The 24,227-nt window shown below is 49.2% G+C and overlaps 1 protein-coding gene across 1 annotated transcript in view; it reads left to right on the top strand.

Annotated features, from left to right (window-relative positions):
- LOC139233713 (AT-rich interactive domain-containing protein 3B-like) overlaps positions 1 to 24,227 on the top strand; it is a 248,438-nt gene that overhangs the window by 78,981 nt on the left and 145,230 nt on the right. Inside the window, exon 2 of the mRNA XM_070864126.1 lies at positions 1,724 to 1,831. Coding sequence (XP_070720227.1) covers positions 1,724 to 1,831 — 108 coding nt within the window. The remainder of the gene's footprint in view (positions 1 to 1,723; positions 1,832 to 24,227) is intronic.

Below are 24,227 nucleotides of genomic sequence, written 5' to 3'. Positions count from 1 at the left end.
GGACACGGGGCAGCGAACACAGGGGGTGATGGGTGAGTGGGACTCGGTGCGAGTTAGGACACGGGGCAGTGAGCACAGGGGGTGATGGGTGAGCGGGACTGGGTGCGAGTTAGGACACGGGGCAGCGAGCACAGGGGGTGATGGGTGAGCGGGAATCGGTGCGAGTTAGGACACGGGGCAGCGAGCACAGGGGGTGATGGGTGAGCGGGAATCGGTGCGAGTTAGGACACGGGCTGCCGAGGTTTGGATCACCTCCAGTTTACGTCGGGTAGGACTAAAGGGGAGGCAAATACGATGGTGGTGACACTGGGGGAGCTGAAATTTCCCTCCGCCCAAAACGGGACGCACCGACTGATTTTTAAGTCCGGGGGTGGGGGGTGGGTGCTGGGCTGCCCGTTGGTGCCCAGCCGAAGTGGTGCCCCCCCCCCCCCATTGTCGAGCCGACCTGGCAGTCGGCCGACAATTAAAATAATTTACATAATCATTTAATTAAAATAATCCCTTTTTTTAAGGGCGGACGCGCCACCCAGCCACCAGAAGGGTCTCGCTGGGGAGAGCTGTCGGGGGCACCGACCGGCAGCCGATCCGCTCACGCCGGGCAATTTACCGCGCGGGGCGGAAATGGGGTCGGTGAGGGGTCGACAGGGGTGGGGAGTGGCGGCACGGGCGGACTGGAGACGTTCTCCGCCGGGAAACTCCACGAGGGCAGTTTGCAAAATGGCCGCCCCCTCCGCGCCGACCGGGCAGCGAGCTGACCAGCCCGTGGCCGCCGATTTCAGGCACTCGCGGCTTTTACTCACCGACAACTTCGGCCCCTGAGCGTTTTCGTATGCCTGAAGCGTAAAGTTTTTGCAAATTAAAACAAAAATTGATTACAAGACCATCAGAGGTTTAGGTGAAGAAGGCTGTTTAACTCATTCAGTCCCACCCTCCCAGAATACCTGCATGACCACCTCCCCGTTACAACATCCAGCTGTTTCTGAAATGGGGCTGGTGACCCGGCCTTGACTGTTGTTCCTGGCAGCTCATTCCAGCTGCTGAGCTTCCTCTGTGTGAGTAAAGGTTTCTCGAACCTGGTTTAGACCACACTTGGAGCACTGCGTACAATTTCTGCTCCCCATGTCATAAAAAGGATATGGAGGCACTGGAGAGGGGCCAGAGAAGATTTTCAAGAATCAGACCAGAAATGCGAGGGTATACACATCAGGAAAGGATGAACAGGCTGGGTCTCTTCTCTCTTGGGGGGAAGAAAGAAGGCTGAGGGGGTGACCTAATAGAGGTCTTTAAAATTATGAAAGGTTTTGATAGAGCGGATACAGAGAGAATGTTTCCACTTTTGTGAGGAAGAGCATAACTAGAGGCCATCAATATAAGATAGTCACCAAGAAATCCAATCGGGAATTCAGAAGAAACTTCTTTACCCAGAGAGTGGTGAGAATGTGGAACTCACTGCCACAGGGAGGGGTTGAGGCGAATAGTATCGATGCATTTAAGGGGAGGTTAGACAAGAATATGGGGGAGAAGGGAATAGAGGGTTATGCTGAAAGATTTAGATGAGGAAAGACGGGAGGAGGCTCAAGTGGAGCATAATCGCCGGCATGGACTGGTTGGGCCGAATGGCCTGTTTCTGTGCCGTATATCCTGCGGAATCCTGTGAATGTCGCGTCCGAAGTGTTGCATCCAGATTTTCTGATTGGACGACCAACATTTTTTTTCTCCCTAGATACAGCCTTCTGATTGGATGACAAATGACCAATCAGAGTCGGGGGAAAAAAACTCTCTCCGAACAGCTGGTGTGGCAGGCCCTCACATCCCCGGCACTATTAAACAGGTAAGCCCCGATTTCATTCAAAGTCCACTGGTTTTACTTTTGAGAACTATTGTACCCCACTCTGAAGCCCTCTGCTGCTCTCCTCTGATCCCAGCCCCTCAGTACTCCACTAACCATCCAACCCCATCGATATCCATCCGTGCTTCATCCATTCACCACCAAACCCTGCCCAGGCTAGACACACAGGAACTATTTACTCCGGTGGGGGGGCTCCAAAAGAAAGGGGTGGGTATCATCTTAAAATTATCGCTAGGAGTGAAATCACGAAGCACTTGTTCACACAAAAGGTTAGGGGAAATCTGGAATTCGAACCCCCACAATGCTTGGGTAGTTGAAATGTATTCTTTGCTAAGGAATTCATAGCAACACGTTGCCATTAAGGATCTGTTGGTTTATTAGCAAGATCCTACAAATCCCCTGGGAGGACAGACGCACCAACGTTAGCGTCCTCGACCAGGCCAACATCCCCAGCATCGAAGCACTGACCACACTCGATCAGCTCCGCTGGGCGGGCCATATTGTCCGCACGCCAGACACGAGACTCCCAAAGCAAGCGCACTACTCGGAACTCCTTCACGGCAAACGAGCCAAAGGTGGGCAGAGGAAACGTTACAGGAACACCCTCAAAGCCTCCCTGATAAAGTGCAACATCCCCACCGACACCTGGGAGTCCCTGGCCAAAGACCGCCCTAAGTGGAGGAAGAGCAGCCGGGAGGGCGCTGAGCACCTCGAGTCTCATCGGCGAGAGCATGCGGAAACCAAGCGCAGGCAGCGGAAGGAGCGTGCGGCAAACCTGTCCCACCCACCCTTTCCCTCAATAACTATCTGTCCCACCTGTGACAGAGACTGTGGTTTCCGTATTGGACTGTTCAGCCACCGAAGGACTCACTTTAAGAGTGGAAGCAAGTCTTCCTCGATTCCGAGGGACTGCCTATGATGAGGGTTTATTAGCAAAGGTTTAACAATCACACGACACACTACCAGTTCATCCACCAGGCCCACAACCACCTGCCTCATCGTGGATCCCCCTGAACCCAACTGGCCGGGGTTTTATTGAGTCTTGTGAACATCACGTGATTGGCTAAGCCACTCCCAACTCAACAGCTCCGCAAACCTGTGAGCATGCTCACAGTGCATACGTTAGAGGTCCATTGAAATGGTCAAAAGAACGAGATCGCAAGATTTTTGTTGGGTGAGGATATCAAAGGATATGGAGCAGGGGCGAGCAAATGAAGTTGCGGTACAGATCAGCCAGGATCCAGTTCCATGGCAGAACAGGCTCGAGGGGCTGAATGGCCCACTTCTGTCCCTACCTTCCTGTGTAAACTCGTCATGATCAATGCCAGGGGTAGGTCAGCTAGCACCAGATAAAGGTCCACTGTTTGATTTTGGCCGTTTCTTCATCGCTTAACCGAACGGTACATTTTCAGCTCTCCGCAGAATAGTGCTGAGGTAGTGATGAGAGCAACAGCTTCTAGATTGATGTCCCATAGCAACGGCCGCTGGGTTGGAGAGCATGTGACCACATTGGGCGTGCAAATGGGGATGCGATACACAGTTTCGCTGATGACACTAAACAGAACAATAGAAAATGAGTTGCACAAGGAAATGAGCGTATGGAATGAAAGGCCCATGGGGCCATAGAGGGACCCAAGAGAGTGAGAGTGAATGTAAACTGCATCCACAGGAAGGACTGATGCAAGCGGATAATTCCTAATGTTGGCCCTCGGTGCAAAATTTAACTCTTTATATGCTGACCTACCCATTTGTGTTGTGAAGCATTTTTGGGGCTGTGACTTGTGCTGCTGGAATCCTCACTTGGTGCATCCAGACTCGACCGTTTCAACGCGTTCCTGGCTGACCTCCCTCTAACAACTTGAGCTCATCCAATTCTCTGCTGCCCACCTTCTATTAACACCCAGTCCCGTTCGCCCATCACTCTTGCCTTCACCGACCTCCATTGGCTGCTGATTGAGCAATGCCTCAAACATAAAATTCTCATCCGTGTGTTCAAATCCTTCCATGGTCCCCGCTCCCTCCCTATCTCTGTAATCTCCTTCAGCCCCATGACTCCCCCCCACGATATCTGAGCTCCTCAAATTCTGGCCTCTTGAGCACCCCAATTTTCATCGTCCCAACATTGGCGGCTGTGCCTTCAGCTGCCGGGGCCCCAAGCTCTTCAATTCCCTCCCTAAACCTCTCCACCTCTCTGCACCTCTCTTTTTAAGACGCTCCTTTAAACCTCCCTCTTCAACCGAGCTTTTGATCGTATGTCCTAATATCTCCTTATGTGGCTTGGTGTAAATATTTGTCTGATTACACCCCTGTGAAACACATTGGAATTTTTTTTTTTTACAATGTTTAAAGCGCAATATAAATACAAGTTTTAATTATTTTTATGTTTATAATTATATGTATTAAAACTCTCGAACAGGACGTGCACGTTATGGGGTATGGCGAGAAAGCAGGAATGGGGTACTGAAGTTGCATGTTCAGCCATGAACTCATTGAATGGCGGTGCAGGCTCGAAGGGCCGAATGGCCTACTCCTGCACCTATGTTTTTCTATGTTTCTATGTTATATATTTGTCACACTTTCCCCATCACAGTTGGTAGTTAAAAGGGCCTATTGTTCTGGAGCAAGTGTAACCCATCACGAGCAATGCCAAGGGAGATCAGCTCCGTACACACAACTGATCTTGTGCCTTGTCACATCCTTAAACATCTGGCAAGTGCCTCGCGTACAATGAATGACTTGTATTGAACCGTGGCTCAACCACACTTGGAGTACTGCGTCCCTTTCTGGTCGCCAGATTATACAACAGATATCATCATCATAGGCAGTCCCTCGAACAAGGATGACTTGCTTCCTCGCCTAAAAGGGATGAGTTCACAGGTGTTTCAATGAAGGACCTAATATTCCAGGTCCTGAACTACATCCTGATGCCTGTGTGTGGATTTTTTTAACGTGGGGTGACCGTTGCACACCAGCCACCACACGGGGCTTGACAGAGCTAGGTCTTGGTCCAGTGGCAAGGGTTAACCAGGACGACTGGAGACCTGCTCTGCTGCACGGACCTAGTGCGCGCACATATCGCAGTGTGGGCAGGTAATTCGTCAGCAAATACCTTTCTTTAGAGATCAGAGAAAGAAGATACCTTTAAATTCGATGCAAGTGAATCATTTCTTCTGCACCTGAGTAGCTTTCTTAAAAATGGGAACTTTTCCAAACAGCATTCAACAGCAGTTGATCATTTTGAATTCTACATGGATTTATAATATGTGGGCCCTCGTCTCTTCTGGGCCCCGAACTTGCGCCTCTCCTGGGCCCGATCATGTCCCTCTACAATCTCTCGCCGCTGGACATGGAGGCACTGGAGAGGGTGCGGAGAAGATTTACAAGGATGATACCAGAAATGCGAGGGTATATATATCAGGAAAGGATGAACAGGCTGGGTCTCTTTTCTCTTGAAAGGAGAAGGCTGAGGGGTGACCTAATTGAGGTCTTTAAAATGATGAAAGGTTTTGATGGAGCGGATACAGAGAGAGTGTTTCCACTTGTGGGGAAGAGCATAGCTAGAGGCCATCAATATAAGATAGTCACCAAGAAATCCAATTGGGAATTCAGAAGAAACTTCTTTACCCAGAGAGTGGTAAGAATGTGGAACTCGCTGCCACAGGGAGTGGTTGAAGCGAATAGTATCGATGCATTTAAGGGGAAGCTGGATAGGTACAAGAGGGAGAAAGGAATAGAAGGATGTGTTGATGGGGGGGCTAGATGAAGAAGGGGGGGGAGGAGACTCGTGTGGAGCATAAACACTGGCGTAGACCAGTTCGAAGAATCAGAGAAATTTGCGGCACAGAAGGAGGCCATTCAACTCATCGTGTCTGTGTCGGGTGAAACAGTGCCATCCAGCCTAATCCCAGTGTTGGGCTGAATGGCCTGTTTCTGTGCTATAAATGCTATGTAAACATATTTTGGATGTGTGTGTGTGTTTACTCCTTGAGCTACTCATCATTATTATCATCATCGGCAGTCATAAGAACATAAGAACATAAGAATTAGGAACAGGAGTAGGCCATCTAGCCCCTCGAGCCTGCTCCGCCATTCAATAAGATCATGGCTGATCTGGCCGTGGACTCAGCTCCACTTGCCCGCCCGCTCCCCGTAACCCTTATCGGAATCGAGGAAGACTTGCTTCCACTCTTAAAATGAGTCCTTGGGTGACTGAACAGTCCAATATGAGAACCACAGTCCCTGTCACATGGGGGACAGATAGTCGTTGAGGGAGGGGGCGGGTGGGACTGGTTTGCCGCACGCTCCTTCCGCTTGCCTGCGCTTGATTTCTGCATGCTCTCGGCGACGAGACTCGAGGCTCCTTGAGCTACTATGGTATGCACCTTTTGTGTCCCGGATTAAAATCCTGAACGCCTCTGTTCTACGGGAAAGATTCCCTATCTTTTCTGTGTGCGGTATGCCTGTGTATGAGGTTCAGTGAGCGGCGGCATGCCACGGGAAGCTCTGTGATCCCCGGGGACTGGAACACTTAGCCTGCTAATGCCGGCCTGCTTCACCGGCTGCTCAACGGTACATTTGGGAAATCGCCTTAACAGTTAGCCAGGAAGAATGATTCGAGAGCTCAGGATAATGTGTGCAGCATCATGGGCTTCCCCTGCAAAGTAAAACGAGTGGAATTTCAGTGGCTTGAGTTCAGTTGTTGTGATCTGGAACGCGCTGCCTGACAGGGCGATGGAAGCACATTCAGTAATAACTTTCAAAAGGGAATCCATTAAATACTTGGAAAGGAAACATTTGCAGAGCTACAGGGAAAGAGCAGGAGGAGTGGGACTGATTAGACGCTCTTTCAAAGAGCAGGCACAATGGGCCAAATGAGCTTACGATCACATATCTGCAGCATAACTAAAACCGTCTATTTCCACCTCCTGTATCATCGCCCCCATCTCCGCCTTTGCCTCAGCACCTCTGCTGCTGAAGCCCTCATCCATTTCCTTGTTACGTCTAGACTTGACTACTCCAACGCACTCCTGGCTGGCCTCCCACATTCTACCTGACGTAAACTAGAGGTGATCCAAAACTTGGCTGCCCGTGTCCTAACTCGCACCGAGTCCCGATCACCCATCACCCCCCCTGTGCTCGCTGACCTACATTGGCTCCCGGTTAAGCAACGCCTCGATTTCAAAAGTCTCATCCTTATTTTCAAATCCCTCCATGGCCTCGCCCCTCCCTATCCCTGTAATCTCCTCCAGCCCCACAACCTCCCCACCCCTCCCACAGAGATGTCTGCATTCCTCTAATTCTGCCCTCTTGAGCATCCCTGATTATAATCGCTCAACCATCTGCGGCCGTGCCTTCTATTGCCTGGGCCCCAAGCTCTGGAACTCCCTGCCTAAACCTCTCCGCCTCTCTACACCTCTTTCCTCCTTCAAGACGCTCCTTAAAACCTACCTCTTCGACCAAGCTTTTGGTCACCTGCGCTAATTTCTCCTTATGCAGCTCGGTATCAAATTGTTATCTCATAACACTCCTGTGAAGCTCCTTGGGACGTTTCACTACGTTAAAGGTGCTATATAAATGCAGGTTGTTATCATTCGATGATTCTTTGTGCCAATGTGCCAGCACATTGAAGCCATCAATCAGCCTTTGAAACCGATTAAAGAGTTTACTGGCTGGGTTTTGGGAGAGCAGTTTTAGAACATTGCTGTCCTGAACTTATAGTGACTAGCTCTATTGGAGCTTGCGACAAAGGGGATGCATTTGCCCGGGTTGGCAGTGACACTTTTGGCCAGCTCCTGTGCATGGAATTTTGACTTGACATGACAACAACAACAACAACTTGTAAACTTGTATTTACATGGCGCCTATAAGGTAGTGAAACGTCCCAAGGCCTTTCACAGGAGTATTATGAGATTGTTAAAAAATTGGACCCCGAGCCGCGTAAGTAGAAATTAGCACAGGTGACCAAAAGCTTGGTCAAAGAGGTAGGTTTTAAGGAGCGTCTTGAAGGAGGAAAGAGAGGTAGAGAGGGAGAGAGGTTTAGGGAGGGAGTTCCAGAGCTTGGGCTCCAAGCAACAGAAGGCACAGCTACCGATGGTTGAGTGATTATAATCAGGGATGCTCAAGAGGGCCGAATTAGAGGAGCGTAGACATCGCGGGGGTTGGGGGAGGTTTGTGGGGCTGGAGGAGATTACAGAGATCGGGAGGGGGCGAGGGCCATGGAGGGATTTGAAAACAAGGATGAGAATTTTGAAATCGAGGCGTTGCTTAACCGGAAGCCAATGTAGACCAGCGAGCACAGGGGGTGATGGGTGAGCGGGACTTGGTGCGAGTTAAGAGTTTTGGATCATCTCTAGTTCACGTAGGGTAGAATGTGGAAGGCCAGCCAGGAAGAGTCCAGTCTAGAGGCAACAAAGACGTGGATGAGGGCTGCGGCAGCCGATGAGCTGAGGCAAGGGGCGGAGACGGGCAATGTTATGGAGGTGGAAATTGGTGCTCTTTAGTTATGCCGTGACATTGGTCCAGGGAGGTGATAGATACACTCGTGCTTCTCGACGTGTCCGCCGCTTATCAAGCTGCCCCCGGGGGTGGGCGGGGAAGACGGTTTCCTTGGTAACGCGGAGGGTTTGCGTTGATGTGGCCACTGCCCGCGGCACTTCCAGAACAATATTAAAGCAACCTTCAGTTTGTGAAGAACCATCACCAGAATTGCCCAGGCTTGGGATTAGGTGCACGTGAAACTCCGAAGCCTTCATCGCTAGGCCTTTCAGAGTGACAGATGAAGGGAGTTGCAATCTTATCCAAATTGTACTTAAAATGTGTTTAACTTTTCCTCTGATGCAACATCTGCCCCCTTTATTAGATTGTAACAGACTACCTAAGGTGGAATTTGGATTAAGGCTGAAGCAGAGACCGTGTTGCTGATCAATAAAGACTCGGATCTTCTTGCATGCTACTTCATGTGAAGCGTTCAAAGTTTGCAAAAATGCAACACCACCCCCCAATATAATAAAAGAAATGTATTAAGCAGAAGAATCAGATATCCGTATCATTAGATACTGTGCAGGAAATGGCTAACCAAACATTGTGAAGGAAGTCCTTCATGCAAAGACATTTCTGCTGAGGGGAAGTGCTCACGCCAGAGCATTCCTGCGCAATTATAATCGGCCCCTCTGAAGAAGGAGCTGGTGGGCGTGTTTGGGTGGTATAGTCTGCTCCGGCAGAGTGCCTTCACTGGGGAATCTCCTGCGTGACCTGTTCACCATCTTGCCTCTGGAGGTTCGCGCTGGCTGTTGATGGGCCAACGCAAGACAAGCTCGGTCATTGGCAGGCCACTTCCCAGTGCACAGACCAGAACTGTCCTCGTGCTCACTGTAATGTATTTGCTTCATGGGTTCTTTGCTTAAGAATTCATAGCAACACATTGCTATTAAGAACTGGTTGGTTTATTAACAAAAGGTTTAACAATCACGCGACACATTATCAATTCATCTACCAGGCTCACAATCATCTGCCTCATCGTGGATCCCCCGAACCCAGCTGGCTGAGGTTTTATTGAGCCTTGTGAACACCACTCCCAACTCAACAGCTCTACAACTATTTTGGTAAGAACGTAAAATCAAGTACCCCCTTTTGGCAAAGGCACTATAACCCACAAATTACCAATTTACACTTTAACGAAACTTAAATCAAATTAAAATTTGGTTGCCGGGGGTGATGATGCTCTCCAAGTCCCTGCAGCGCCCACCTCTCGCGGAAGGCGGCGAGCGTACCAGTGGACACCGCGTGCTCCATCTCCAGGGACACCCTGGCGCAAACATAACCGTGGAAGAGAGGCAGTCAGTCGGGCTGAACGAACCCCTCCACCGCCCTCCACCTGGACCTGTTCATGGCCACCTTGGCCATACCATCAACAGGTCCACAAACCTGTGAGCATACTCACGGCTGCATACATTACACTCAGTACTGATTGATCAACTCACCCCCTTAGCTTTGCAAGTATTAATGGCCGATAGTTGAATTCAGCGTGCATGTCCAAAATTATGGGTGCCGGCACAATGTTGGAACTTGGTATCTGCCGGGGCTCGGAGGTAGCACTCTTGCCTCTGACTGAGAAGATTGTGGGTTAAAGCCCCACTTCAGGAGCTTTGATCCAGGCTGACACTCCCAGTGCAGTGCTGAGGGAGCCCCGCACTGTCGGAGGTGCCGTCTTTCAGACGAGACGTTAAACCGAGGTCCCGTCTGCTCTCTCATGTGGACGTAAAAGATCCTACGGCACTATTTCGAACAAGAGTAGGGGAGCTCTCCCTGGTGTTGTGGACAATGTTTGTCCCTCAAGTAAGCCCCCTTCCAGGGAGGCAAAAAAAGTACAATTTTGAGGAAAAGCTCAATGGTTCTCGACTCAGCAAACTGAACAAACATGGTTCAGGCAGCCACCGTTAACCAGGGACTACAAATATTTTGGGTTTCGTGAAAAAAAAAAGGTTGTAATTGTGGAACAGTACTCCCAATATACCAATGAAAACCCTGCAATTCTATGTAAAACAGCATTGGTCTTGTTGCCGTAAACCAATGGGCCTATTACAAATTCCCAAATTCTACGTAATACGAATAGAATTTGACATTTCAGTCACTGCTGTGACACATCACTGGGCAAATTTAGCCAAGGTACTATTGAACATCCTGAGGATGTAAAAGGCGCTTCAACATTCACTCCCTCCACCACCGGCGCTCCGTGGCTGCAGTGAGCCAAGGCTTCTTTGGCAGCACCTCCCAAACCCGCAACCTCTACCACCTAGAAGGACAAGGGCAGCAGGCGCATGGGAACACCATCACCTCCAAGTTCCCCTCCGAGTCACACACCATCCCGACTTGGAAATATATCAACCGTTCCTTCATCGTCGCTGGGTCAAAATCCTGGAACTCCCTCCCTAACAGCACTGTGGGAGCACCTTCACCACACGGACTGCAGCGGTTCAAGAAGGCGGCTCACCACCACCTTCTTGAGGGGCAATTAGGGACGGGCAATAAATGTGGCGTTGCCAGTGACGCCTACATCCCTTGAACAAATAATTAAAAAAATATAAAGTTGCAATCTCCTTTAATTCCTTCTTCCCATCCTTTCTTGCTTCCATCATTCCTTGCTCCCTTCCTCTGTTCCTTCCCTCATTTCTTCCTCTGATACACCCAGAGTGCCCCTCCCTCAGAAACTCAGCCAGTCCCTTTTTGAGGGACTGTAGTGCAGGGGTGTCCAAGGTTTACATAAGAGCATATGAGCAGGAGGAGGCCATTCAGCCCCTCGAGCCATTCTGCCATTCAATGAGATCATGGCTGATCTGCGACCTAACTCTCATATATATATTATAGATATATATATATATAATATATATATTTTAATTTTCCACTGGAGTCACATGGGTATGTATACGAAGCCTTGATGGTCATGTACCATGTATGAAGTTTGAATCTGAGCTTCCATTAATCAGCATTAGTCTCAAGTTGACGATGGTGGTTTTGGGTTGTCATGAGGCAAAAGCACCAAAATCAAACCAATCCAACACTCCAGGTCCACAAAATTAAAAACTGGAGAATTCACCCCCAGACTCAACCATTCCAACGCTCTCCTGGCCGGCCTCCCAACTTCCACCCTCCAACAACTTGAACTCATCCAAACTCTGCTGCCCGCCTTCTAACGCGCACCAAGTCCCACTTGCCCATCACCCCTGTGCTCGCTGACCTACATTGGCTCCCGGTTCAAATGTTAGATTCTCATCCTTGCATTCAAATCCCTCCATGGCCTCGCTCCCTCCCTATCTCGATCACCTCCTCCAGCCCCATGATCCTCCAAGATCTCTGTGCTCCTCCAATTCTGGCCGATTCTGCTTCCCTGCGTTCCTTCCCTCCGCCAGCGACACCCGGTGCCTTCGGGCAGTCTCAGCCCTAAGATCGGGAATTCCCTCCTGGAAACCCTCTGCCTCTCTCTCCTTGCTCTCCTCCTTAAAACCTACCGCTTTGACCAAGTCTTTGGTCATCTGTCCTAATATCATCTTATGTGGCTCGGTGTTCATTTTTGTCTGGTAACGCTGCTGTGAAGCGCCTTGGAACGTTTTACTATGTTAAAGGTGCTGTACAAATGCAAGTTGTTGTTGTAAGAAGAATTGAGCAATACAATTGCAAATAGGACTAAGTTGCCTGGACTCTGAGGGAATGAAGGTCACGCTTGAGAGCTACAGGTTGTGGTCTGTCCGTACCTACCATTTAGTTTTTAATACATGCTGCACATTCAAGCGTCATTCCTCCCTTTCTTTCTAAATGCTTCCTCCTTGCTTTGTGCTTTTATGTTTGTCTAATTCCAGACACCTCTCTCTCGCTCTGTCTCTCTCCCTCTCTGACTCTCTCTCTCTCTCTCTCTCTCTCTCTGACGCTCCTCGACGCTCCCCCTCTCTCTGACGCTCCCTCTCTCTCTCTCTCTCTCTCCTTCTCTGACTCTATCCCTCTCTGACTCTGTCTCTCTTTCTCTGTCTCTCTCTGCATCTTTCTCTCTGTCTCTCTCTCTCTGTCGCTTTCTCTCTCTCTCTTTTGCTCTGTCTCTCTCTCTCCCTCTCTGTATCTCTATCTATCTATCTATCTATCTCTCTCTCTCTCTCTCCCTGTGTTTGTCTCATTCTGCCTCTCCCTCTCTGTCTCTCCCTCTCTGTCTCTCCCTCTCTGTCGCTCTCTCACTCTGTCTCTCTCGTCTCTCTGCCTCTCTCTGTCTCTCTCTGTCTCTCTCTCTCTCTGTCTCTCTCCTCTCTCTCCTCTCTCTCCTCTCTCTCCTCTCTCTCGTCTCTCTCTCCTCTCTCTCGTCTCTCTCTCCTCTCTCTCTCATGTGTTTGCCCTTTCTCTTAATAGAGTGGTTCATGTTTCAGGCAGATTCCTTTTTGTTTAGACTCCTGTCCTTATGTCACAATAAAAATGGCCTCCCGGTAACTGATAATAGCCGAACGGGCTCAGCTGCCAGTTATCTTTCTGTTAGCTGCTGGGCCACATTTGCCGAATTCTTCCACCCACAAATGAGTCGAGAAGCTTCTTCGGCAGCACCTCCCAAACCCGCGAAATCTACTAGCTAGAAGGCCAAAAGCAGCAGGCACATGGGAACACCACCATCTCCACGTTCCCCTCCAAGTCACACACCATCCAGACTTGGAAATATATCATCACTGGGTCAAAATCCTGGAACTCCCTCCCTAACAGCACTGTGGGAGCACCTTCACCACACGGACTGCAGCGGTTCAAGAAGGCGGCTCACCACCACCTTCTCAAGGGGCAATTAGGGATGGGCAATAAATGCCGGCCTTACCAGCGACGCCCACATCCCAAGAATAAGTAGAAAAAAATCATTAGCCAATAGAGAGATCAATGTGGCAAGAAGCTAAAGTGAAGGAATTGGCCATACTATGATTGACCTTTTCTGACCCTCCCCAAAATTGACCAATCTCCTCATTATCACATTGCTGTTTGTGGGAGCTTGCTGTGACTATACTGCCACGTTTCCCACATTACAATAGTGACTACACCCCCCAAAAGGTACTTCAATGGCTGTAAAGTGCTTTGAGATGCCTGGGTGGTCGTGAAAGGCGCTATACAAATGCAAGTCTTTGCTTTCTTTGTCCTGAAAGCCTCTGGCCTGAGGAGAGACGGGTGGAAGGAGGAGGTGGAAATCAGTTGGGGTTCCCGCTGCCGATTGCTATCCAGTGGCTCCTCATGGAAGGAGCCCATGTGGGCACGGGGTGGGTCTTGCTTATGATGCCCTCCATGGTGGAGCAGCCTCCCAAACGTCCCCGTGGCCGACGCACAAAGAGCCACCACTTGGTCAAGTTACCACCGCCCGTTAAGCCTGCCCTGTCCCAAGAACAGCCAGGAGAGGAGGGGGCGGAGAATTACATCGAATGTACAGCGTTCGACCCACATCGGTGTTTACGCTCCTCTACGTCACCTCGCTCTATCAGCGCATCATTCTGTTCCCATCTGCCTCATTTGGCCTCGCAAGTGATTTTGCCAAACATGATGCGCTTATGCGCGTTGCAAGAGGAGAGGACGGGCCCAAATTAAATTCTTCTCTGCTTCTGATAATAGCCTTGTTGGAGTCGACGCTGAAAATCAGTAAGAGGGCATGAAAAATTCATGTTAAGTAGAAAGCTGTAAAGAATAGGAGTCCGTTGACTTAGCCAGTGTCAGGGACGTCGAGAGTGACCATTTACATCTATTGTGTCGTCTTTTGGTTTAATAAAGGAAGTTTAGCCACTTTAGTGATTTAATTATTGATCATTCGGATTGGGATATTGGCTCCATTATGAAGCTGACCTTTCTTACAGACCACTCCTCCTCCCTTCCCTCCCCCACCCCCCAAGGCTGGCGTAACCTGATCAGCTTCAAGTCATTTGAGCAATGTAGTTCATGTGGGACTATATTTATTTCCCATCACCGCTTTGTTTTATTTGGAAATATTTCTTTGCAAGATTTAAGTTTAAAAAAAAAAAATAATTTTCCTCTTTCCAAATAAAGATTGTATTCCGCTTAAAACGATCTACTGCCAGTCCCATTGTAAGTTCAAAGAAAGCAAAGTGCTCTCGTTCTATCATTTTTTCGGCAGTACCTCCCAAACCCACGACCTCTGCCACCTAGATGCACAAGGGCATCAGACGTATTAATTCACGCGAGACACCCTCTCCCCTGTTTATTCCCTCAATACACTTTAGTATCTAATCCCTCTCCTGGTACAGTGAGGCCAGATGCACCAACGTTAGCGTCCTCGACCAGGCCAACATCCCCAGTATTGAAGCATGTGACCACATTCAACCAGCTCCGTTGGGCGGGCCACATTGTCCGCATGCCAGACACGAGACTCCTAAAGCAAACGCTCTACTCGGAACTCCTTCACGGCAAACGAGCCAAAGGTGGGCAGAGGAAACGTTACAAGGACACCCTCAAAGCCTCCCTGATAAAGTGCAACATCCCCACCGACACCTGGGAGTCCCTGGCCAAAGACCGTCCTAAATGGAGGAAGTGCATCTGAGAGGGCGCTGAGCACCTCGACTCTCATCGCCGAGAGCATGCAGAAATCAAGCGCAGGCAGCGGAAAAAGCATGCGGCAAACCTGTCCCACCCTCCCCTTCCCTCAACGACTATCTTCCCCACCTGTGACGGGGACTGTGGTTCTCGTGTTGGACTGTTCAGCCATTTTTAGAGTGGAAGCAAGTCATCCTCGATTCCGAGGGTTTGCCATTGATGATGATGGTGACAGTCCCCCATACCATCCCGCACCGTGGCTGCAGTGTGCACCATCTACAAGATGCACTGCAGCAACTCGCCAAGGCTTCTTCGGCAACACCTCCCAAACCCGCGACCTCCACTGCCTAGAAGGACAAGGGCAGCAGGCGCATGGGAACACCACCACCTCCACGTTCCCCTCCAAGTCACACAACATCCTGACTTGGAAATATATCGGCCGTTCCTTCATCGTCGCTGGGTCGAAATCCTGGAACTCCCTCCCGAACAGCACTGTGGCAGCACCTTCACCACACGGACTGCAGCGGTTCAAGAAGGCGGCTCACCACCACCTTCTCAAGGGGCAATTAGAGATGGGCAAATAAATGCCGGCCTTGCCAGCGACGCCCACATCCCAGGAACAAATAAAGAAATACTTGCATTTATATAGCGCCTTTCACAACCTCAGGACATCACAAAGTGCTTTACAGCCAATGAAGTATGTTTGAAGTGTAGTAACTGTTGTAATGTGGGAAATGTGTCAGTGAATTTGCGCTCAGCAAGCTCCCACAAGCAGCAAATCCTCTGATTTTGGTTGAGGGATAAATATTGGCCACAACACTGGGAGAACAGCCCAGCTCTTCTTTGAAAAGTGGGTTGGGAGCGTTTTCGTCCAGCTGAGAGGTTTAATGTCTCACTCAAAAGACGGCTCCTCCAACAGTGCAGCATTCCCTCGGCACTGCACTGGAGTGTCTGCCTAGAATTCACTCTGTCGCTCTCTCTCACTCTTTCATTCTCTCTCTCTCTCCTTCTCACTCCCTCTCTCTCTCTCACTCCCTCTTTTTCTCGCTCGCTCTCTCTTTTTCTCGCTCTCACTCTTTCTTGCTCTATCGCTCTCTCTCTTTCTGGCTCTCTCTTTCTGGCTCTCTATTTTGCCCTCACACTCTCTTGCTTTCTCTCCCATAACCCCTACCCATACAAGAGCCTTGTTATGTGGAAGCACCTCTACCTGCAGAATCTGAAGTGACTGGCCTCATCTAGCCAGCTTGAATTTCAGTATTGGTGGATCATGACAGGCCAGGTATCATCGTATTGACTTTATGTCAAATTTAGCCTTTCCAGTTCAGACAGGAAATCGGAAAGCTCATCACTCAAAGAGTTAACATTTCATAGATGATTATAAATGATCTCCATATAGAGCATTTGCTTGTCCTGCAATAAAAACTGATCTTTCCCTTGGGCTGATATCCGTGACCAACCCTAAAGGTTACGGAGGTCAGTTGTCAAATACCTGGGTCACGTGATTCGTGACTGTGCCTGGGTTGTTGGAGGGGTTTGATCTGTAGTGAGCGCCATCTTTAATGACAATATTTGAGGCATGAATTCGAAGACTTGAAGTACCGAGAAATCACTGGCAAAAGATAAAGAAAAAATGTCTCGCTTTTCAGGACCACCGGATGTCTCAAAGCGCTTCTCAGCCAATGAAGTACTTTTGGAGTGGAGTCACTGTTGTAATGTGGGAAACACGGCAGCCAATTTGCCCACAGCAAGCTCCCACACACAGCAATGTGATACTGACCAGATAATCTGTTTTTGTTATGTTGATTGAGGGACAAATATTGGCCCAGGACACTGGGGATAACTCCCCTGCTCTTCTTCGAAATAGTGCCGTGGGAGAACAGACGGGGCCTCAGTTTAATGTCTCAACTGAAAGACGGCACCTCCGACAGTGCAGCACTCCATCAGCACTGCACTGGGAGTGTCAGCCTAGACGTTTGTGCTCAAGTCTCTGGAGCGGGACTTGAGCCCACAACCTTCTGACTCAGAGGCAAGAGTGCTGCCCACTGAGCCAAGTGTGAGATGTCCCGAGATCTTGAAAAGCGCCATACAAACTGAAAGTTTTTTTTCCTCTTGATTCATAGAAACATAGAAATTTACAGCACAGAAGGAGGCCATTTTGGCCCATCGTGTCCGCGCCGGCCGACAAAGAGCCGCACGGCCCTCGGTCAGCAGCCCTGAAGGTTACATATAAACCTATGAACAATGGCGGAAAGGTAAAGAGCACCCAGCCCAACCAGTCCGCCCCACATAGCTGTGACACCCCTTGCACTGAAACATTCTACACTCCACCCCAACCAGAGCCATGTGATCTCCTGGGAGAGGCAAAAACCAGATAAAAACCCAGGCCAATTTAGGGAGAAAAAATCTGGGAAAATGCCTCTCCGACCCATCCAGGCGATCGACACTAGTCCAGGAGATCACCCTGGCTGTATTCGATTCCCTGAAGTACTTACCATTATATCTGCTCCGTCCAACAAAAGGTCATCCAGTCTAATCTCAATTACCAGCTCTAGGTCCGTAACCCTGCAGGTCACTGCACTTTAAGTGCCCATCCAACCATCTCTTAAAAGTGATGAGGGTTTCTGCATCCACCACTCCAGGCAGCGAGTTCCAGATCCCCACAACCCTCTGCTTAAAGAAGCCCCCCCTCAAATCCCCTCTAAACCTTCCACCAACCACCTTAAAACTACCCTCGTAATAGACCTCTCCACCAATGGAAATAGACTCTTACTATCCACTATGTCCAGGCCCCTCAATATTTTGTACACCTCAATGAGGTCTCCTCTCAACCTCCTCTGTTCCAATGAGAACAAACCCAGCCTATCCAATCTGTCCTCATAACTAAGATTCTCCGTTCCAGGCACCATCCTATAAATCTCCTCTGCACCCTCTCTAGTGCAATCACGTCCTTCCTATAATCCGGCGACCAGAACTGCACGCAGTACTCCAGCTGTGGCCTAACCAAATTATTATACAATTTAAGCATAACCTCCCTGCTTTTATATTCTATGCCTCGGCCAATAAAGGCAAGCATTCCGTATGCCTTCTTAACCATCTGGCCTGCTACTTTCAGGAATCTGTGGACAAGCACTCCAAGGTCCCTTTGTTCATCTACACTATTAAGTGGCCTACCGCTTATTGTGTATATCCTTTCCTTGTTAGCCCTCCCAAAGTGCATCACCTCACACGTCCCTGAATTAAATTCCATTTTCCACTGCTCTGCCCACCTGACCAGTAGATTGATATCCTCCTGCAGCCCATGACTTTCCTCTTCATTATCAACCACACAGCCAATTTTAGTGTCGTCTGCAAACTTCCTGCCTGCATTACTGCTCTTACTGCCTCGTAAGCTGCTTTCGTGTGTGCCTTTCCAGTTTCTGTTCCTTCCCTGGGTGGGTACAAGTTCCCTTGTCTGCTGCTGTCGAATAACTCGCTGGCACTCAACATCTGTGTTCACGCGTAGTGTAATGTATGCACCTGTGAGTATGCTCACAGGTTTGTACAGCTATTGTGGTTCACCGACTGCCAGGCCGCCTGCAATTTCTGCGGTCTGGAGGAGTCCGTGTTCCATGTTTATGTTGTATCAGTGAGGTTGATGCCCCTCTTCCAATATTTAAAGGGGCTGCTCCTCGATTTCTGGTTGCACTTCAGTCCCACGCTCCTGATCTTTGGCCACCTGGTGCGGAGAGGAGCGGGTAGGTCCGAGGGCCTCCTCGTAGGCCTGCTCCTGGGCATGACAAAGGGGGCCATCAACCGGTCCAGGCAGCGGGCGGTCGAGGGGGTCGTTCAGCCCGACTGCCTGCCTCTCTTCCGTGGTTACATCCGGGCCAGGGTATCCCTGGAGATGGAGCACGCGGTGTCCACCGGTACGCTCGCGGCCTTCCGCGAGAGGTGGGCACTGGAGGGACTGGCGTACATCGTTACCCCCGGCAACCAAATTTTAATTGACTGTCTCAAGTTTAATTTGTTTAAATTTGTCGGTTTTAATACCGCCCCCCCCCCCACCCTTTGATCAGGTGGCATTTGATTATCCTACTTTAAAATAGTTGTAGAGCTGTTGCATTGGGAGTGGCTTAGCCAGTCACGTGATGTTCACAAGACTCAATAAAACCCCGGCCAGTTGGGTTCGGGGGATCCACGATGGGGCAGGTAGTTGTGAGTCTGGTGGATGAACTGGTAATGTGTAGTGTGATTGTTAAACCTTTGTTAATAAACCATCTAGTTCTTAATAGCCATGTGTTGCTATGAATTCTTAAGTAAAGAACCCTTGAAGTAAATACATTACACGTAGGAACGAGGGAGAGCTATCAGGGGCCAAGATTGGCAGATGGTTGCACTAAACTTTGCAATACCTCCACCCCCGGGAAATAAATCACTTTCATCTTTATAAAGGCATAATTCAGAAATCAAGAGGTCCTATTTGCCTTCTTTGTACGCCCTTGGTACAAGATGTCGGTGACAAGATATATTACCCTGCGAATCCAGCCTTTCTAAAGAGCCTTAAAAAGCCTGCATTCTGCACATTCCATCAGATGCTGCAACTTTTATGAATGGCTTCGCCGGGACACATTACGTGCGGTGATACAATTACAAGACGTCCCTTGTAACCAAGTGAGAGGCAGCAGTTGCATTTACAAACGACTGCCGGGGTGAATCGCTTGGCAAACTGCCTCCCGTCTAAATATTCACATGCATCGCTAGTTACAGAGCTCACCACTGCTCGGTTTCTCTCTAGTGCCTGTGTGTGTGTGTGTATTAAAAAGACTTCTGAATGCATCTCCCTCGTTTCGCATTACAATGATTAATTGCCCAGTGCAGACACCCAGCTGCGCAGTGTTTAGAGATTGTGCAAATCGGTAACACTGAAATTGTTCTAAGGCTTGTCGTGTTTAATTTGATCCAATAAATCCACTTCCCCTAAAGTGAATTTAGCTGCGAGGGTCTCCCAGTCATCAGCTGAAACTGGTTCTGGCTTGCTGCCAACCTGTCCTGTCAGCTGTTGCGTTGAGTGGTCTCGCTTTCCCCTGCCCCCACTCACCCACCCAAGCAGTTGCACACAGCAGAAAGGTTCGCATTGAATAGAAAGCAAACCATGAGTGGAGACGGTTGAGAGGCCGATTTGACAAGGGGTCTTTTAAAATCACGAAGAAAGAAATACTTGCATCTCTATAGCGCCTTTCACGACCACCGGACGTCTCAAAGCAGCTTTGCAGCCAATGAAGTACTTTCGGAGTGTGGTAATGTGAGAAACATGGCAGCCAATTTGCGCACAGCAAGCTCCCACGAACAGCGATGTGATCACGACCTGATAATCTGTTTTTAGTGATGTTCCCAGGTCCCACTCCACGGACTCGAGCACAAAACAATTCTAGGCTGACACTCCAGTGCCGTGCTGAGGGAGTGCCGCATTGTCGGAGGTGCCGTCTTTCGACAGAGACATTAAACTGAGGCCTCGTCTACTCTCTCGGGCGGACGTAAAAGATCCCACGGCACTGTTTTGAAGAAGAGCAGGGTAGTTATCCCCAGCGTCCTGGGCAATATATATCCTTCAATTAACAAAACAACAGATTATCCGGTCATTATCACATCGCTGTTTGTGGGAGCTTGCTGTGCGCAAATTGGCTGCTGCGTTTCCCACATTACAACAGCGACTACACTCCAAAAGTACTTCATTGGCTGTAAAGCGCTTTGAGACGTCCGGTGGTCGTGAAAGGCGCTATATAAATGCAAGTCTTTCTTTTCTGTCCCAATTTAGCGGATTTGTTGCAGTGTAACCCGAAAGATCTCTCAAGGCCCAGTGATCCCTTCTGTGTCACTGAGCTAGATGTTCTGTGTCAAGTAAGTGAAGACGAACACTGTTGATCTGCCGCCTGTTTGGTAGTGTATTGATTTTGGTTTGCACTCAGATTGTTTCCATCGACCTCTTCACTGTCAGCACAAGGCCTGTTTCCAGATAAAATTAGATCACGTCAAGTCTGTTCCTGGTGTGGTCACCAACCTGATCTCTCGGAGAGAGTCGTGCCCTCGCTATGAATGTAGTTGTTTGCTTGGGAGTGGTGCAGAGATTATACAGAGCAGCATACAAAGCATCGCCCTCACCGACCCCCTGGCACACCGTGAGACTCATGGTCCTCTGAACTCACGGTAGATACAGACTACTGTGTACAGTATTGGTCTCATTATTTAAGGAAGGATATACTCGCATTGGAGGCAGTTCAGAGAAGGTTCAGTTGGTTGATTCCAGAGATGAAGGGGTTGTCATATGAAGAAAGGTTGAGCAGGTTGGGCCTATACTCATTGGAGTTTAGAAGACTGAGAGGTGATCTTATTGAAACGTATAAGATTCTGAGGGGGCTTGACAGGGTAGATGCAGAGAGGAGGTTTCCCCTCGGGGAATCTACAACTTGGGGGCATAGTTTCAGAATAAGGGGTCGCCCATTTAGAACTGAGATGAGGAGGAATTTCTTCTGAGGGTCGTAAATCCGTGGAATTCTCTGCCCCAGAGAGCTGTGGAGGCTGGGTCACTGAATGTATTTAAGGTGAAGATTTTTGAAGGATAAGAGAGTCAAGGGTTATGGGGAGCAAGCAGGGAAATGGAATTCAGGCCAAGATCAGATCAGCCATGATCTTATTGAATGGCGGAGCAGGCTCGAGGGGGCCTGGTGGCCTACTCCTGCTCCTATTTCTTATGTTCTTAGAGGTCATAAATATAAGATAGTCACTAATAAATCCAATTGGGAATCCAGGAGGAACATGAGAATGATTAGAATGGGGAGCTCGTTACCACAAGGGAGTGGTTGAAGAAAATAGTGTAGGTGCATTTAAGGGGTGGTTGGATAAGCATATGGAGGAGAAAGGAATAGAGGGTTATGCTGATAGGGTTAGATGAAGTTGGGTGGGAGGAGACTCGTGTGGAGCATAAACACCGGCACGGAGCAGTTGGGCCTAATGACCTATTTCTGTGCTGTGATATTCTATGTAACATCGCTGGCGGTTCGGTGGAATCTGACATGGCTCTGGTATCTCCAAATCACTGGCGGCACCTCATTGGAGAACCTCCAGAGGGAGGGCAACTAGTCTCAGGGCCGCTTTGATATGAAAGCCGCAGCAGGAGCGATTCAGACTCAAGGGGCCGGATTAGCGAGCAGAGAGATTTCTTGCCGCCATTTGCCAGGTTAAAAAAAAAAGCCAGGACCAGAAGATGTTTATGTCTGAGTATTGAAATATGGAAAAGATGCTTCATAGAAACATGGAAAATAGGTGCAGGAGTAGGCCATTCGGCCCTTCTAGCCTGCACCGCCATTCAATGAGTTCATGGCTGAACATGCAACTTCAGTATCCCATTCCTGCTTTATTGTTTGAATGTAGAGGGAAGACATTTTGTGCAATAAAAATTCTTCATTTAAAGCCCCATGTTACGTGGAGCTGAGTCTTCCATTAAAGAATGGCCTCTTCACCTACATAGAATGACATAAGGCTAGAACCTCCACTTTTTTGCATGCTTAACGCCCATTTTACGGCTGAAATGACGTATAACGCCCATATATCACCCATTTTGGCACAAAATGGAAACTGACGGGCTTTTTTAGGAGACTTATCGCCAGGCCTTATTTTCCCAATGGGCTTAATGCCGGGAAAAAATATTATCGCCCGCCCACTTTTTTTGGGGGCGGAATCAGCAGAATGGGCGAAGTCAACGCCCATAATATCGCCCAGCGTTACTTTCCGCACGGAATTAACGCCGAGATTCAATATGAACGCCCGCCCACTGTCTTTTGTCGTGAAAAGCATATTGACCCAAATGAGCGACCATGGAGATCGCCCAGCGTCAATTTCACCACCTCGCACATATATCGCCTGCAATATCGCTCGCTCAAAAAAACGGCCACAAAAAGTGGAACTAACTGGAACGAATGCCAGCGGTGTGGCTGGCATTTGTTAAATCCCTCTCTTACGTGAAGAGCTAATATCGGAAAGATTTGCCTGAAAGAGCGCTGATGTGAGTGACAACGCTGACACACTGCTGTGTGTGTGCAGCTCAGACATCAATGGTGCCCATCACCTTGGTGCCAGTTAAAGTTTACGTTGATTGATGTTAAGTTGTATTTAACCCTTTCATGTTAAGGAATCACCAGTGTGTAACGGTCCAGTTATCTGAGACAATGCGCAACAAGGTTATGTTTAATAACAAAAGTTTAATACCAACATTGGTCTGAAATCATAATTATCACAGCCAATAACACCCAACCCCTGCCCACATCCCACTTTCTCCACAATTGACATAAATCACATGTTCAACATGTCCAGCAACACAGAATGCAAAGGCAAAACAGGAGCGTGGTCCCCAGCCCCCATACATTGCCACAAATTGCATACACCCATATAACACAGCCATCACCTGCGGACGTGCACCTCACTTTCCTTCCCCCCTCTCCTTCTTCTCCCCAACTCTACACCTTCCCCTCCTCGCTCCATGGCGCCTGGCCAAGGAGCTCCTCAGGCGGTGCCTCATTGGGTGGTATGAAGGCAGATGCGGTGGTTGCACGGGTACGGGAGCGGGGGGTGTCGAGGGGGCAACATTCTCTGATGCAGAAGCAGGATCTTGGTCCTTGCTCTCATCTGCCAGTTGCAGTGGTGGTGCGGAACCTAGGTGTGGAGTGCCACGCTCGAGGACCACTGGGAGGCCTGTGGCAGCAGTGTTCCTGGCTACCAGCTCCAGGGCCTCCTCCATCCATTCCATGTTATATCTAATTTGTTGGACAAAAACTTGGTGCCAACTATGTTCTTGGTGCTTAGTAGGCTTTTTGCTATTGGTGAATCTCCATCGTGCCTCCCACAACAGCCAGACAAACACACACCACAGCCACACTCGTTTTCAGTGCCTCTGAGCTCCCTCTCACTCTGTCTCCTCTTCTGCGCATGTCATGATGACCCTTGACCTCCTGAATCGTGGGAATCGAGCGTTGCCATGCCGTTGCTAAGGACGGCCACACTTTATGGCAGAAGGACAAAAAAATTTAACGCTACCGCCCATTTGATATCACTCGCGGTAATGCCCATTTTCAAAAATGTAAACTAGGTGTTTTGAGAATGGGCGAGAAACCGGCGATCCGAAAACCCTTTTTAAACGCCCACGCCGGAAATAACGCCCATTTTTGGGCGCTAAGCACAGAATTGGATGTTCTAGCCCATAGAATTTACAGCACAGAAACAGGCCATTCGGCCCAACCAGTCCATGCCGGCGTTTATGCTCCACTCGAGCCTCCTCCCGTCTTTCCTCATCTAACTCTCTCGG

The sequence above is a fragment of the Pristiophorus japonicus genome, chromosome 21 (genome assembly GCF_044704955.1).
Source record: "Pristiophorus japonicus isolate sPriJap1 chromosome 21, sPriJap1.hap1, whole genome shotgun sequence".
In the NCBI taxonomy this organism is placed as follows: domain Eukaryota; kingdom Metazoa; phylum Chordata; class Chondrichthyes; family Pristiophoridae; genus Pristiophorus; species Pristiophorus japonicus.
Note: the sequence above shows the minus strand (reverse complement) of the source record. Positions and strands in the feature narration are given on the sequence as shown.